Source organism: Scyliorhinus canicula, chromosome 1 (genome assembly GCF_902713615.1).
Source record: "Scyliorhinus canicula chromosome 1, sScyCan1.1, whole genome shotgun sequence".
Taxonomy (NCBI): Eukaryota; Metazoa; Chordata; class Chondrichthyes; order Carcharhiniformes; family Scyliorhinidae; genus Scyliorhinus; species Scyliorhinus canicula.
This window is the reverse complement of record NC_052146.1, coordinates 1545303-1559465: the sequence shown is the minus strand read 5'-3', so window position 1 is coordinate 1559465 and position 14163 is coordinate 1545303. Positions and strand designations below refer to the sequence as shown.

The 14163-nt window shown below is 53.1% G+C and overlaps 1 protein-coding gene across 1 annotated transcript in view; it reads left to right on the top strand.

Moving 5' to 3' along the window:
- Positions 1-14163, top strand: part of LOC119977131 (dynein heavy chain 10, axonemal-like) — a 552876-nt gene that overhangs the window by 132805 nt on the left and 405908 nt on the right. Inside the window, 1 exon segment of the mRNA XM_038817763.1 lies at positions 12941-13105. Within this exon segment, the coding sequence (XP_038673691.1) occupies positions 12941-13105 (165 nt within the window).

The window sequence follows — 14163 nt, the reverse complement described above, 5'->3', positions numbered from 1 at the left end:
CTGACAGTATGGGGCAGTGTATGCTGACAGTATGGGGCAGTGTACGGTGACAGTATGGGGCAGTGTACGGTGACAGTATGGGGCAGTGTACGGTGACAGTATGGGGCAGTGTATGCTGACAGTATGGGGCAGTGTATGCTGACAGTATGGGGCAGTGTACGCTGACAGTATGGGGCAGTGTATGCTGACAGTATGGGGCAGTGTATGCTGACAGTATGGGGCAGTGTACGGTGACAGTATGGGGCAGTGTATGCTGACAGTATGGGGCAGTGTACGCTGACAGTATGGGGCAGTGTATGCTGACAGTATGGGGCAGTGTATGCTGACAGTATGGGGCAGTGTATGCTGACAGTATGGGGCAGTGTATGCTGACAGTATGGGGCAGTGTATGCTGACAGTATGGGGCAGTGTATGCTGACAGTATGGGGCAGTGTATGCTGACAGTATGGGGCAGTGTACTGTGACAGTATGGGGCAGTGTACGGTGACAGTATGGGGCAGTGTACGGTGACAGTATGGGGCAGTGTATGCTGACAGTATGGGGCAGTGTACGGTGACAGTATGGGGCAGTGTACGGTGACAGTATGGGGCAGTGTACGGTGACAGTATGGGGCAGTGTACGGTGACAGTATGGGGCAGTGTATGCTGACAGTATGGGGCAGTGTATGCTGACAGTATGGGGCAGTGTATGCTGACAGTATGGGGCAGTGTATGCTGACAGTATGGGGCAGTGTATGCTGACAGTATGGGGCAGTGTATGCTGACAGTATGGGGCAGTGTACGGTGACAGTATGGGGCAGTGTATGCTGACAGTATGGGGCAGTGTATGCTGACAGTATGGGGCAGTGTACGGTGACAGTATGGGGCAGTGTACGGTGACAGTATGGGGCAGTGTATGCTGACAGTATGGGGCAGTGTACGGTGACAGTATGGGGCAGTGTATGCTGACAGTATGGGGCAGTGTATGCTGACAGTATGGGGCAGTGTACGGTGACAGTATGGGGCAGTGTATGCTGACAGTATGGGGCAGTGTATGCTGACAGTATGGGGCAGTGTATGCTGACAGTATGGGGCAGTGTATGCTGACAGTATGGGGCAGTGTACGGTGACAGTATGGGGCAGTGTACGGTGACAGTATGGGGCAGTGTATGCTGACAGTATCGGGCAGTGTACGGTGACAGTATGGGGCAGTGTACGGTGACAGTATGGGGCAGTGTACGGTGACAGTATGGGGCAGTGTATGGTGACAGTATGGGGCAGTGTACGCTGACAGTATGGGGCAGTGTATGCTGACAGTATGGGGCAGTGTACGCTGACAGTATGGGGCAGTGTACGCTGACAGTATGGGGCAGTGTATGCTGACAGTATGGGGCAGTGTATGCTGACAGTATGGGGCAGTGTACGGTGACAGTATGGGGCAGTGTACGGTGACAGTATGGGGCAGTGTATGCTGACAGTATGGGGCAGTGTACGGTGACAGTATGGGGCAGTGTACGGTGACAGTATGGGGCAGTGTATGCTGACAGTATGGGGCAGTGTACGGTGACAGTATGGGGCAGTGTATGCTGACAGTATGGGGCAGTGTATGCTGACAGTATGGGGCAGTGTACGGTGACAGTATGGGGCAGTGTACGGTGACAGTATGGGGCAGTGTATGCTGACAGTATGGGGCAGTGTACGCTGACAGTATGGGGCAGTGTATGCTGACAGTATGGGGCAGTGTACGGTGACAGTATGGGGCAGTGTACGGTGACAGTATGGGGCAGTGTACGGTGACAGTATGGGGCAGTGTACGGTGACAGTATGGGGCAGTGTATGCTGACAGTATGGGGCAGTGTATGCTGACAGTATGGGGCAGTGTACGGTGACAGTATGGGGCAGTGTATGCTGACAGTATGGGGCAGTGTACGCTGACAGTATGGGGCAGTGTACGCTGACAGTATGGGGCAGTGTACGGTGACAGTATGGGGCAGTGTACGCTGACAGTATGGGGCAGTGTACGGTGACAGTATGGGGCAGTGTATGCTGACAGTATGGGGCAGTGTATGGTGACAGTATGGGGCAGTGTATGCTGACAGTATGGGGCAGTGTATGCTGACAGTATGGGGCAGTGTACGGTGACAGTATGGGGCAGTGTACGGTGACAGTATGGGGCAGTGTACGGTGACAGTATGGGGCAGTGTACGGTGACAGTATGGGGCAGTGTATGCTGACAGTATGGGGCAGTGTATGCTGACAGTATGGGGCAGTGTACGGTGACAGTATGGGGCAGTGTATGCTGACAGTATGGGGCAGTGTATGCTGACAGTATGGGGCAGTGTATGCTGACAGTATGGGGCAGTGTATGCTGACAGTATGGGGCAGTGTATGCTGACAGTATGGAGCAGTGTACGGTGACAGTATGGGGCAGTGTACGGTGACAGTATGGGGCAGTGTATGCTGACAGTATGGGGCAGTGTATGCTGACAGTATGGGGCAGTGTATGCTGACAGTATGGGGCAGTGTACGGTGACAGTATGGGGCAGTGTACGGTGACAGTATGGGGCAGTGTATGCTGACAGTATGGGGCAGTGTATGCTGACAGTATGGGGCAGTGTACGCTGACAGTATGGGGCAGTGTATGCTGACAGTATGGGGCAGTGTACGGGGACAGTATGGGGCAGTGTACGGTGACAGTATGGGGCAGTGTACGCTGACAGTATGGGGCAGTGTATGCTGACAGTATGGGGCAGTGTACGGTGACAGTATGGGGCAGTGTATGCTGACAGTATGGGGCAGTGTACGCTGACAGTATGGGGCAGTGTATGCTGACAGTATGGGGCAGTGTATGCTGACAGTATGGGGCAGTGTATGCTGACAGTATGGGGCAGTGTATGCTGACAGTATGGGGCAGTGTATGCTGACAGTATGGGGCAGTGTATGCTGACAGTATGGGGCAGTGTACGGTGACAGTATGGGGCAGTGTACGGTGACAGTATGGGGCAGTGTATGCTGACAGTATGGGGCAGTGTATGCTGACAGTATGGGGCAGTGTATGCTGACAGTATGGGGCAGTGTACGGTGACAGTATGGGGCAGTGTATGCTGACAATACGGTGCAGTGTATGCTGACAGTATGGGGCAGTGTATGCTGACAATACGGTGCAGTGTATGCTGACAGTATGGGGCAATGTAAGCTGACAGTCTGGGGCAGACGCAAACCTGGCTCTGATTGTGGAGATAAGACACAAACTGGCTGTGATTCTGGAGGGGAGCACTCAAACCTGTTGTGATTCTGGAGAGGAACACGCAAACCTGGCTGTGATTCTGGAGGGGAGCACGCAAACCTGTGATGCGACCATCAATTCACTCAAGACACGAGTAGAAGTAAACTGTGGCTTTAATCGACTTCCAACTGAGCCTGCCTGCAACCAGGTGAACTGAGGGCAGGCTCGCAAGACCGCAGGACTTTATACTTCCGGTTGTGGGTGGAGCCATGGGCGGAGCCAAGGGTGGAGCCCTGTACATGCTCCTCATCGCCCCCTGTTGGCAGAGCCACGCAACGGCTCACAGATGGAGCCCACAGGGACACAGTGATACACAGTGTGAATTATACATTCACCACATTCACCCCTTGTTAAAACATCAAGTTCGGCGGGTGTGACGGGTCTATAAATTGAGTCGGTCCGGTGCTCGAATCGTTCGCTGGGACCGGTGGAGCACCGGGTTTGCAGCCGCTTCGGATGGCTGTGTGCTGATGTCCGGTGTGAATCTGGGGGTGGTTCGTTCCGAGTTTCGTTCCTGACCGGTGTGATGGGCGCAGGGGGGCGCAGGAAACATGTAGGCGTGGGGGCGCAGGGCGTGAAGGGTCGGGTAGTGTGTGGTGTGAGGGGTACCTCGGCTGTGGTGGTGGTGGATCCTGCAGGCGCCAGGTCCCGGAGGGAAACGGTGTCCTGACGGCCGTCGGGGTGTTCGATAAATGCGTAGTGGGGGTTTGAATGTAGTAGTTGGACCCTCTCTACCAGCGGGTCTGTTTTATGTGTCCGGACGTGCTTCCGTAGGCGAACCGGGCACCTGTCCGCAACCAAGATGGGAGCGAAGCCCCCGTGGTAGGGCCCCTAGGGAAAACAAATAATCGCTCTTGAGGAGTCTGATTAGTGGCCATACACAGGAGGGACCTAATTGCATGGAGCGCGTCGGGGAGGACCTCCTGCCAGTGGGATGTCGGGAGATTCCTGGACCTGAGGGTCAGTAGGACGGTCTTCCAGACTGTCGCGTTCTCCCTCTCCACCTGCCCGTTCCCCCTGGGGTTGTAGCTGGTAGTCCTGCTCGAGGCGATGCCCTTGTCGAGCAGGTACTGACGCAGCTCGTCGCTCATGAAGGACGAACCCCTGTCGCTGTGGACATAGTTAGGGAAACCGAACAGGGTGAAGACACTGTGCAGAGCTCTGATGACTGTATGGGAGGTTATATCGGGGCACGGGATGGCAAACGGAAAGCGAGATAATTCGTCTCTGATGTTAAGGAAGTACACATTACAGTTGGTCGAGGGAATGGACCCTTTTGCGGGCCTTGATGTAGTGGGCAAGCCGGGTGACCCCCAGGTGGCAGAGGTCATTGTGGATAGCCTGTAATTGGTCGTCTTGCGCGCTGGCACATGTGTCGCGGGACAGGGCATCTGGGGGCTCGTTGAGCTTCCCCGGACGGTATATGATATCATAATTAAGGTGGAGAGTTCGATCTCCACCTCAAGATTTTGTCATTTTTAATTTTGCCCCATTGCGAGTTGTCGAACATAAAGGCAACCGATCTCTGGTTGGTGATGAGGGTAAACCTCCTACCTGTGAGGTAGTGCCTCCAGTGCCGTACCGATTCCACAATGGCTGGAGCTTCTTTTTCGACTGAGGAGTGTCGAAGTTCCGAAGCGGATAGGGTTCGGGAGAAGAAAGCTACTGGCCTGCCTGCCTGGTTCAGAGTGGCAGCGAGAGCGACCTCTGAGGCGTCGCTCTCCACTTGAAAGGGGACGGATTCATCCACCGCCCGCATGGCGGCTTTGGCGATGTCCTCCTTAATGCAGTTGAAGGCCTGGCGGCCTCGGCTGACAGTGGGAAGAGTGTAGTCTTAAATAGTGGGCGGGCTTTGTCCGCATATTGGGGGATCCACTGGGCGTAGTAGGAGAATAATCCAAGGCACCTCTTGAGGGCTCTTGAACAGTGAGGAAGAGGGAGTTGTAAGAGGGGGTGCATACGGTCAGGGTCAGGCCCTAGGACCCCGTTTTCCACGACATAGCCGAGGATGGCTGGTCTGGTTGTGCGGAAAACGCATTTCTTCTTATTGTATGTGAGGTTGAGTTTTTGGGCGGTTTGGAGAAATCGGTGGAGGTTGGCGTCGTGGTCCTGCTGGTCATGGCCGCAGATGGTGACGTTATCCAAGTACGGAAACATGGCCCGCAGCCTGTACTAGTCCACCATTCGGTCCATTGCTCGTTGGAACACCGAGACCCCGTTTGTGACGCCAAAGGGAACCCGGAGGAAATGGAAAAGGCAGCCGTCTGCCTCGAACGCCGTGTAGTGGCGGTCCTCCGGGCGGATTGGGAGCTGGTGGTATGCAGACTTCAGATCCACCGTGGAGAATACGCGGTACTGGGCGATTTGGTTGACCATGTCTGCAATTCGGGGGAGGGGCTACGCATCGAGGTGCGTGAACCGGTTAATGGTCTGGCTGTAATCAACTACCATCCGGAACTTTTCCCCGGTCTTGACGACCACCACCTGAGCTCTCCAGGGGCTGTTACTGGCCTCTATGACTCCCTCACGTAAGAGCCGCTGGACTTCGGCTCTAATAAATACCCTGTCCTGCAGGCTATACCTCCTGCTGCGAGTGGCCCTGTCCTGCAGGCTATACCTCCTGCTGCGAGTGGCCACGGGTTTGCAGTTAGTGGTGAGGTTAGCAAAGAGTGGAGGGGGGTCGATTTTTAGAGTTGCTAAACTGCATATAGTGAGAGGGGGAAGGGGTCCGCCAAAGCTGAGTTTTAGGCTCCTGAGGTTGCACTGAAAATCGAGCCCGAGTAGGAGAGGGGCGCAGAGGTCTGGGAGGACATACAATTGGAAGTTGGAATAGTTGGCGCCCTGTATCGTTAGTGTCGCAACTGTGCGCCCTTGTATCTGGACCGAGTGCGACCCCGAGACGAGGGAGATTGTTTGCCGTGCTGGGAATATCGGGAGCGAACAGCGTCTTACCAGGTCTGGATGAACGAAGCTCTCGGTGCTCCCGGAGTCGAAGAGGCACAGTGTGCCGTTGAACGGACATCATGGAGCTTCTGAGGTGCTTTGGCCGCGACTGGTCCAAAGTGACTGCGTTGAGTTGCGGGTAGTCGGTGGCTTGGTCAGCGGTGCTGGAGTGACCCCGTGATGACTGTCCGCGGAGGTCGTAGTCGGCGATTTGCATATCGGGTGATGGCCAAGATAGCGGCCCCCGTTGATCGCACATGGCGGCTTCCACAATGGCTTGAGCTTCTTTTTCGACTGAGGAGTGTCGAATCTCGGAGGCCTTGAGGGTTCGGGAGAAAAAGGCTAGGGGGTCTGCCTGCCTGATTAAGGGTAGCGGCCAGGGCGACCTCTGACACGTTGCTCTCCACCTGGAAGGGGATGGACTCATCTACCGCGCACATCGCGGCTTTGCCAATATCTGCCTTGATGCGGCTGAAGGCCTGGCAGGCCTCAGCCGCCAGTGGGAAGATGGTAACTTTGATTAGTGGGCGGGCTTTGTCTGCGTAGTTGGGGACCCACTCGGCATAATAGGAAAAGAACCCGAGGCATCTTTTCAGGGCCAGTGGGGGAGGGGGGAGTTGCAGGAGGGGGCATATATGATCGGGATCGGGCCCTAGGACTCCGTTTTCCACGACATAGCCGAGGATGGCTAGTCTGGTTGTGCGGAAAATGCATTTCTCCTGGTTATAAGTGAGGTTGAGGGTTTGGAGAAATTTCTGAAGATTGGTGTCGTGGTCCTGCTTGTCGTGGTCGCAGATGGTGATGTTGTCCAAGTACGGAAATGTGGCCCGCAGCCCGTACTGGTCCACCATTCGGTCCATCGTTCTTTGGAAGAACGAGACCCCGTTTGTGACGCCGAAGGGGACCCAGAGGAAGTGGAAGAGACGGCCGTCTGCCTCAAAGGCCGTGTAGTGGCGGTCCTCTGGGCGGATTGGGAGCTGGTGGTATGCGGACTTCAGATCCACCGTGGAGAACACGTGGTAGTGTGCGATCTGGTTAACTATGTCTGCGATCCGGGGAAGCGGGTACACATCGAGGTGCGTGTACTGGTTTATGGTTTCGCTGTAGTCTACAACTATCCGTTTTTTTTCTCCCGGTCCTGACGACGACCACCTAAGCTCTCCAGGGGCTATTGCTGGCCTCGATGATCCCTTCCCACAAGAGTCGCTGGACCTCGCACCTGATAAAAGTCCTGTCCTTGATACTGTACCGCCTGCTCCTGGTGGCGACGGGTTTACAGTCGGCGGTGAGATTTGCGAAGAGCGGGTGAGGGTCGACCTTCAGGATCGCGAGGCTACAAACGGTGAGAGGGTGTAGGTGCCCTCCGAACTTTAGGGTCAGGCTTCTGAGGTTGCACTGGAAGTCCAGTCCCAACAGGAGAGGAGAGAGATCGGGGAGGACATATAGTTTAAAGTTTGCGTATTCAACGCCCTGTACACGACAGTATACCCTCGGACCTGCACTGAGTGCGATCCGGAAGCGAGGGAGATTGTTTGAAGTGTTGGGAGATTTGGAGAGAACAGCGCCTTACCGTGTCTGGGTGAACGAAGCTCTCCGTGCTCCCGGAGTCAAACAGGCAGGGCGTTTCATGCCCATTGACCCAGAGGGTCATCATGGAGTTCCGGAGGTGCTTTGGCTGTGACTGGTCGAGGGTGACCGCGCTGAGTTGCGGGTAGCCGGCGTGGTCAGAGGTGGTAGTGTGGTCCCAAGATGGCAGCCCCCGTCAGTCGCACGTGTCGGGCGGCGATCAAGATGACGGCCAAGGTGGCCCCCGTGAGTCACACGTGTTGTGTAGAGTTGGCTGCCCCCACAGATAACATGAGGCGGGTAACGCGTCCGAAGGGGGCGGAGCCGGCAGGCACGCAGCCACACTGCGGGATCTGCGGGCCTGTGAGTCTGAGAGTCGGGCCTGTGATTTGGAGGACTCGGACCTGGCCAGGCAAACTTTGGCAAAGTGTCCTTTCTTGCTGCAGTCGCTACCGGTGGCATTGCGAGCTGGGCAACACTGCCTGGGGTGCTGGTGCTGGCCGCAGAAATAGCGGGATAGCCCCCTGGGTTGGGCAGGCAGCTGTGTGGCACGGGCCTGAGCTACTCTCTGGTCAGTTCCCACGTGGGGGTCGCGTGGTCGGAGGAGAAAGCGTTGAGGTTCTGAAACGCTACTTCTAGGGAGGTGGCTAGTTTTACCGTTTCTTCGGGGGGGAGATTTGTTAGTGCTCTTTGGGGGGGGTTTAAACTAATTCAGCAGGGGCATGGGAACCTGGATTGTAGTTTTGGGGTACGGGAGATTGAGAGTATAGAGGTCAGGAGCACAGATTTGACTTCGCAGGAGGGTGCCAGTGTTCAGGTAGGTGGTTTGAAGTGTGTCTACTTCAATGCCAGGAGTATACAAAATAAGGTAGGGGAACTGGCAGCATGGGTTGGTACCTGGGACTTCGATGTTGTGGCCATTTCAGAGACATGGATAGAGCAGGGACAGGAATGGTTGTTGCAGGTTCCGGGGTTTAGGTGTTTTAGTAAGCTCAGAGAAGGGGGCAAAAGAGGGGGAGGTGTGGCGCTGCTAGTCAAGGACAGTATTACGGTGGCGGAAAGGATGCTAGATGGGGACTCGTCTTCCGAGGTAGTATGGGCTGAGGCTAGAAACAGGAAAGGAGAGGTCACCCTGTTGGGAGTTTTCTATAGGCCACCTAATAGTTCTAGGGATGTAGAGGAAAGGATGGCGAAGATGATTCTGGAAAAGAGCGAAAGTAACAGGGTAGTTGTTATGGGAGACTTTAACTTTCCAAATATTGACTGGAAAAGATATAGTTAGAGTACATTAGATGGGTCGTTCTTTGTACAATGTGTGCAGGAGGGTTTCCTGACACAATATGTTGACAGGCCAACAAGAGGCGAGGCCACATTGGATTTGGTTTTGGGTAATGAACCAGGCCAGGTGTTAGATCTGGCGGTAGGTGAGCACTTTGGAGACAGTGACCACAATTCGGTGACCTTTACGTTAGTGATGGAAAGGGATAAGTATACCCCGCAGGGCAAGAGTTATAGCTGGGGGAAGGGCAATTATGATGCCATTAGACATGACTTAGGATGTGTAGGTTGGAGAAGTAGGCTGCAAGGGTTGGGCACACTGGATATGTGGAGCTTGTTCAAGGAACAACTATTGCATGTTCTTGATAAGTACGTACCAGTCAGGCAGGGAGGAAGGGGTCGAGCGAGGGAACCGTGGTTTACCAAAGAAGTGGAATCTCTTGTTAAGAGGCAGAAGGAGGCCTATGTGAAGATGAGGCGTGAAGTTTCAGTTGGGGCGCTTGATAGTTACAAGGAAGCGAGGAAGGATCTAAAGAGAGAGCTGAGACGAGCAAGGAGGGGACATGAGAAGTCTTTGGCAGGTAGGATCAAGGAAAACCCAAAAGCTTTCTATAGGTATGTCAGGAATAAAAGAATGACTAGGGTAAGAGTAGGGCCAGTCAAGGACAGTGGTGGGAAGTTGTGTGTGGAGGCTGAGGAGATAAGCGAGATACTAAATGAATACTTTTCGTCAGTATTCACTCAGGAAAAAGATAATGTTGTGGAGGAGAATGCTGAGACCCAGGCTATTAGAATAGATGGCATTGAGGTGCGTAGGGAAGAAGTGTTGGCAATTCTGGACAAGGTGAAAATAGATAAGTCCCCGGGGCCTGATGGGATTTATCCTAGGATTCTCTGGGAAGCCAGGGAAGAGATTGCTGAGCCTTTGGCTTTGATTTTTATGTCATCATTGGCTACATGAATAGTGCCAGAGGACTGGAGGGTAGCAAATGTGGTCCCTTTGTTCAAGAAGGGGAGTAGAGATAACCCCGGTAACTATAGGCCGGTGAGCCTAACGTCTGTGGTGGGTAAAGTCTTGGAGAGGATTATAAAAGATACGATTTATAATCATCTAGATAGGAATAATATGATTAGGGACAGTCAGCATGGTTTTGTGAAGGGTAGGTCATGCCTCACAAACCTTATCGAGTTCTTTGAGAAGGTGACTGAACAGGTAGACGAGGGTAGAGCAGTTGATGTGGTGTATATGGATTTCAGTAAAGCGTTTGATAAGGTTCCCCACGGTCGGCTATTGCAGAAAATACGGAGGCTGGTGATTCAGGGTGATTTAGAGATGTGGATCAGAAATTGGCTAGTTGGAAGAAGACAGAGGGTGGTGGTTGATGGCAAATTTTCAGAATGGAGTTCAGTTACGAGTGGCGTACCACAAGGATCTGTTCTGGGGCCGTTGCTGTTTGTCATTTTTATAAATGACCTAGAGGAGGGCACAGAAGGTTGGGTGAGTAAATTTGCAGACGACACTAAAGTCGGTGGAGTTGTAGACAGTGTGGAAGGATGTTGCAGGTTACAGAGGGACATAGATAAGCTGCAGAGCTGGGCTGAGAGGTGGCAAATGGAGTTTAATGTAGAGACGTGTGAGGTGATTCACTTTGGAAAGAATAACAGGAATGTGGAATATTTGGCTAATGGTAAAATTCTTAGCAGTGTGGATGAACAGAGGGATCTCGGTGTCCATGTACATAGATCCCTGAAAGTTGCCACCCAGGTTGATAGGGTTGTGAAGAAGGCCTATGGTGTGTTGGCCTTTATTGGTAGAGGGATTGAGTTCCGGAGCCATGAGGTCATGTTGCAGCTGTACAAAACTCTGGTACGGCCGCATTTGGAGTATTGCGTACAGTTCTGGTCGCCTCATTATAGGAAGGACGTGGAAGCTTTGGAATGGGTGCAGAGGAGATTTACCAGGATGTTGCCTGGTATGGAGGGAAAATCTTATGAGGAAAGGCTGATGGACTTGAGGTTGTTTTTGTTAGAGAGAAGAAGGTTAAGAGGTGACTTAATAGAGGCATACAAAATGATCAGAGGGTTAGATAGGGTGGACAGTGAGAGCCTTCTCCCGCGGATGGAGGTGGCTAGCACGAGGGGACATAGCCTTAAATTGAGGGGTAATAGATATAGGACAGACGCCAGAGGTAGGTTTTTTACGCAAAGAGTGGTGAGACCGTGGAATGCCCTACCTGCAACAGTAGTGAACTCGCCAACATTGAGGGCATTTAAAAGTTTATTGGATAAGCATATGGATGATAATGGCATAGTGTAGGTTAGATGGCCTTTAGTTTTTTTCCATGTCGGTGCAACATTGAGGGCCGAAGGGCCTGTACTGCGCTGTATCGTTCTATGTTCTATGTTCTGGGTCAAGGCGCCCTTCTTGAGCAGGCGCTGTCTGAAGTAGTTGGACCAGACTCCAGCCACATAGGTGTCCCGGATGGCGAGTTCCATGTGTTGTGAGGCCGTGACGGCCTTGTAGTTGCAGCTTCGCGCGAGTACTTTCAGGTCGCATAGGTACTCCTCCAGCGATTCCCCGGGGCGCTGGCGGCGAGTGGTGAGGAGATGCCGCACGTGTACTTCGTTCACCGGCCTCACGTATTGCCCCTTCAGGATCGCGACCATGTCTGCGTATGTGGTCGCTTCCTCGATTTGCATGGAGATTCGATGGCTCACCCGGGCGTGGAGGAGGCTCAACTTCTGTTTGTCGGTGACGGAGGGCTGGGAGGAGGTGGCGAGGTAGGCCTCGAAACATCAGAGCCAGTGCAAAAAAAATCCCTTTGGCTTCAGCTGCCTGTGGGTCGAGTTCCAATCGGTCAGGTTTGAGGGCTGCTTCCATAGTGATGTTGTACCTGATTAAATTGATGCGACCATCAATCCACGCATGACGGAGAGTTGAAGTGAACTGCGGCTTTAATCAGGATTGGCATATCATTAGCGGGTCTGATCCGGTATTCTCCGGGGCCTCGGTGATTCTCCGCCTCCACTGGGGGGAATTCCTGATGGCGCGGTTCACTTGTGCTTTTATAAATTGTGAAACAGACTCCGTGGCTGCTGAGGGTGAGAGACGGGGCTTGGAAAGAGAACGTAGAGGAATACAGCACAGAACAGGCCCTTCAGCCCATGATGATGTGCCGAACTTTTGTCCAACATCGCCATAGTATCAGCCTCCCCGGACAGGCGCTGGAATGTGGTGACTAGGGACTTTTCACAGTAACTTCATTGAAGCCTACTCGTGACAATAAGCCATTTTCATTTTCATTTCATTTCATAGTTTGCTGACAGTTGTGCCGCTGGCTAGGGGGCTTCTGCCCGGGGATGGAGGGAGTAGCGAAGGGTGACCAGGGGGTTGGTTGGAGGGTCACGGAACACAATTGCCGCAGCCTGCCATGCAGCCAGGCAGCCATGCATGCCGCTGACTGCTCACTGTGAACCTACCGCTACGAGTCGTATGGATGAGCCCCAGGTTACCCTCCTAGATACATTCGAGCCCCAGCTGGCACATCAACGGGATGGCTGTGCCCCAGCGCAACCAGTGCCATCTTGTTGGCTGGGTGACTGCGTGTGTGGAGTGGAGTGCTAATATGTTGCTGGTCAATCCCGACCCCGGTGAATCCGACACCGATTTCCATTGGAATCAATGTATTCCATGTGGTGCCGGTGCTGGCCCCTCAACGGTCAGTGAATTGCTCCAGGTGTGCTGCCAATTTTGCTGACGTAGAATTCCACGCATCCTGCCCTGGCGACAGGAACGGAGAATTCGGACCACTTTATTTTTCATAAATATCAAAAATGCCATACCAGATTGTGTGATTAAACTAGAAAGTTTGGTTATTTTTTCTGACAGGTATTAATGATTACCTTGCTCGCTGTGAACAAGCAATTGGAAAATTTGAGTCTCTTGTGAACCAAATCCACAAAAATGTCAGAGACATCGCAACTAAACTTGCAGCAATAGAGTCAACAGATCTCTTCAAAAGACCACCACCTAAATCAAAGGAGGATCTTGCAGGTATGGTGGAATTATTTTTATTCAGTGTATTATACACAACACTCATTCACAATCATTTTCATAATAAGCAAATAATCCACCAGCCACCCCATTCGCCCCACTTTTGTGCAGCCCCCCACCTCCCCGATCTACCCCCTCTATTTGCTGACAAATGCTTGAAGAAAGAGATAAACAGCCTCCACCTCGAATAGAACCCCTCCTCCGACACCCTAATGTTCATTTCATTTTCTCCAGATATAAAAACCCCGGTAGACCTCCCACCCACATCACCACCCTGGGTGGCTCCGGTGTCTGCCACCCCAGCCGCATCCACCTCTGGGTTATCAGGGAGGCAAAGGCCGATACATCAGCCTGTTCCCCTCCTGCAGCTTTACTTCATCCAATACCCCAAATATCGCCACCCATGGGCACGGCCCCACCTTTACCCCCAAAATCTCTGACACAGTCTCGAAGAAAGATTCCCAGAACTTCCTTAATTTTGGGCAGGGCCAAAACGTGTGTGTGTGTGTGGTTGGCTGGCCCCCTTGAACAATGCTCACATCGTTCGCCCACCTCTGGGAAGAAGCCACTCACGCATGTTTTAGTCATGTGCTGTCTGTGTGCCACTTCAAACTGGATCAGGCTCAGTCTCACATGCGAGGAGGTAGAGTTTGCCCTCTTTGGGGCCTCACACCCTCCCCCCCCCCCCCCCCCAATACACACCCCAACCCCCAACTCATAACTCATCCTCCCATTTTCTCTTTATCTCCTCCAGCGAAGCCCTCGCCCTCTCCATCAACTGCCCATAAATATCAGAGATCTTGCCTTCCATTTCTCATCCAACGACACTATCTTATTCATCAGAGAGGGGGGGGGGGGGGGGGCGACAGAGGAAACGTAGAAAGCCTATTTTGAACAAAGTTTCTCACCTGTAAATACCTCAATCCATTCCCCCCCTCAGAATCATAGAATTTATAGTGCAGAAGGAGGCCATTTGGTCCATTGAGTTTGTACCGGCCCTTGGAAAGGGTACCCCACTTCCATCATATCCCCATAACCCAGCAACCCCACCCAACCTT